The following is a 1,572-nucleotide window of genomic DNA, read 5'->3' as shown; positions in this document are numbered from 1 at the left end:
GCTAGTAGTGAAAGGGATGTCCTGATAACACGAAGGATAGCTGTGAAGCCAAGTTTGTCCTCAGGGCCTGCGGACTGAGCATTCTCCCTCAGTCCAGGAATGGGAGTCAGGGGTCTGCTCCTCACACTTCCGGTCAGCACTGCTCTGGAGGGTCGAGCCAGGCTGACATGGCTGAATACAGAGGCAGATGCCACCCAAACCGCAAGAGGAGAAGCAAACTTATCGGTATTTCCAGAGGACTGTATTCAACATGTAGAAAATCCTAAGAAATCCACCAAAAGCTAATAGAACTTGTGAGTTTAGCTGAATACAAGACGAAAGCACAAAACTCAGCTGTTTGTCTACGGATAGGCAATGGAAAATCTGAATATGAAATTAAGAGAGGACAGTGCCCGGTGTGGGGCTGTGCTGTGAAGGAGCGGGAGCCTCGAGTTGACGGCGCAGTCTGTGCCCCGGTGTGATGGTGGTCACTTGAAGCTATGTACACAGTGGCGAAACTTAGCTTACTTCAGACTAAAGAGCTCAAACGTGTATGAAACATGTTGTCTGCATATCTCTCTTTTTTTTTTTAGGTGTCAACTAACTTGTCTTAATAGATATACACATACACACACACACACACACACACAGTCACATTCAATTGTGATAAACACCCGTCCTTCAACCAGGAGATAGCTCTATCACACTCCAGGCTCCTGGAGACTCTCTGGAGAGAGCCTAAGGCTGGCAGTCTTCACAGATGAAACCCAACCAGGGGCACTTTTATTAAAGTAAGAAGCAGCAGGGTGCTCCCTGGGGCGTACACTATCTGGGTCCTCATGCTGGTCCAGAGCTCTGCTGCACCCTCTTCGTCAGCTCTTCATCCTGCATAGACAATTCTGTCAACTTTTTGCCCATCTGCTCATGGATGTCTAGGTACTTGGAGACACATCGGTCAAGACACACAGACTCACCCTTAGACAGCCCTGCTTCTTTGTAGTGGGGAGGCATGCACTTCCGGTGGCAGGCATTGGTCGTTTGGTTGTACAGATCAGCCATCATCTCCACCTCCAGTTCCACAGCCAGCTGTTGAGCCCTGAGCGGATCCATCTCAGCCAGGCACCGTGGAAAGTATCTCCTTCTGGCCTCCTAATCCGATGCCTGGGACAGTTCACAATGCCTGCAGAGCGACCCCAACTTGGGGCATGTACTATAATCTAAACCTGTGCCCAGGCCAGCAAGAGCGGAAGCACGTCTTGTCTGCATATCTTAACATAATCATGTCTTTTTTTTTTTTAGGGTCAGAGTCTCACTTTGTCACCCTCAGTAGAATACTGTAGCATCACAGCTCACAGCAACCTCCTGCTCTTGAGCTTAGCCCATTCTCTTGCCTCAGCCTCCCAAGTAGCTGGGACTACAGGCGCCCACCACAACATCCGGCTATTTTTTGTTGCAGTTTGGCCAGGGCCGGATTCAAACCCATCACCCTTGGTATATGGGGCCGGCACCCTACCCACTGAGCCACAGGCGCTGCCCATCATGTCGTTTTTCTTTTTCGTTTTACTTTTTGTCTTCTCTTCTTTTTTTCTTTTT

At 49.3% G+C, this 1,572-nt stretch overlaps 1 protein-coding gene across 1 annotated transcript; it reads right to left on the bottom strand.

The window, feature by feature from the left end:
- Nucleotides 1-742: 742 nt before the first annotated feature.
- LOC128566832 (mitochondrial import inner membrane translocase subunit Tim10-like) lies at nt 743-1,209 on the bottom strand. The gene has a single exon (XM_053563895.1). It carries the CDS (start codon nt 1,087-1,089, stop codon nt 817-819), a length of 273 nt encoding a protein of 90 aa, XP_053419870.1. The 5' UTR covers nt 1,090-1,209; the 3' UTR covers nt 743-816.
- Between the last annotated feature and the right edge of the window lie 363 nt (nt 1,210-1,572).

This window comes from Nycticebus coucang, chromosome 15 (assembly GCF_027406575.1).
Source record: "Nycticebus coucang isolate mNycCou1 chromosome 15, mNycCou1.pri, whole genome shotgun sequence".
Lineage (NCBI taxonomy): Eukaryota > Metazoa > Chordata > Mammalia > Primates > Lorisidae > Nycticebus > Nycticebus coucang.
This window is presented reverse-complemented; position numbering and strand designations above follow the sequence as displayed.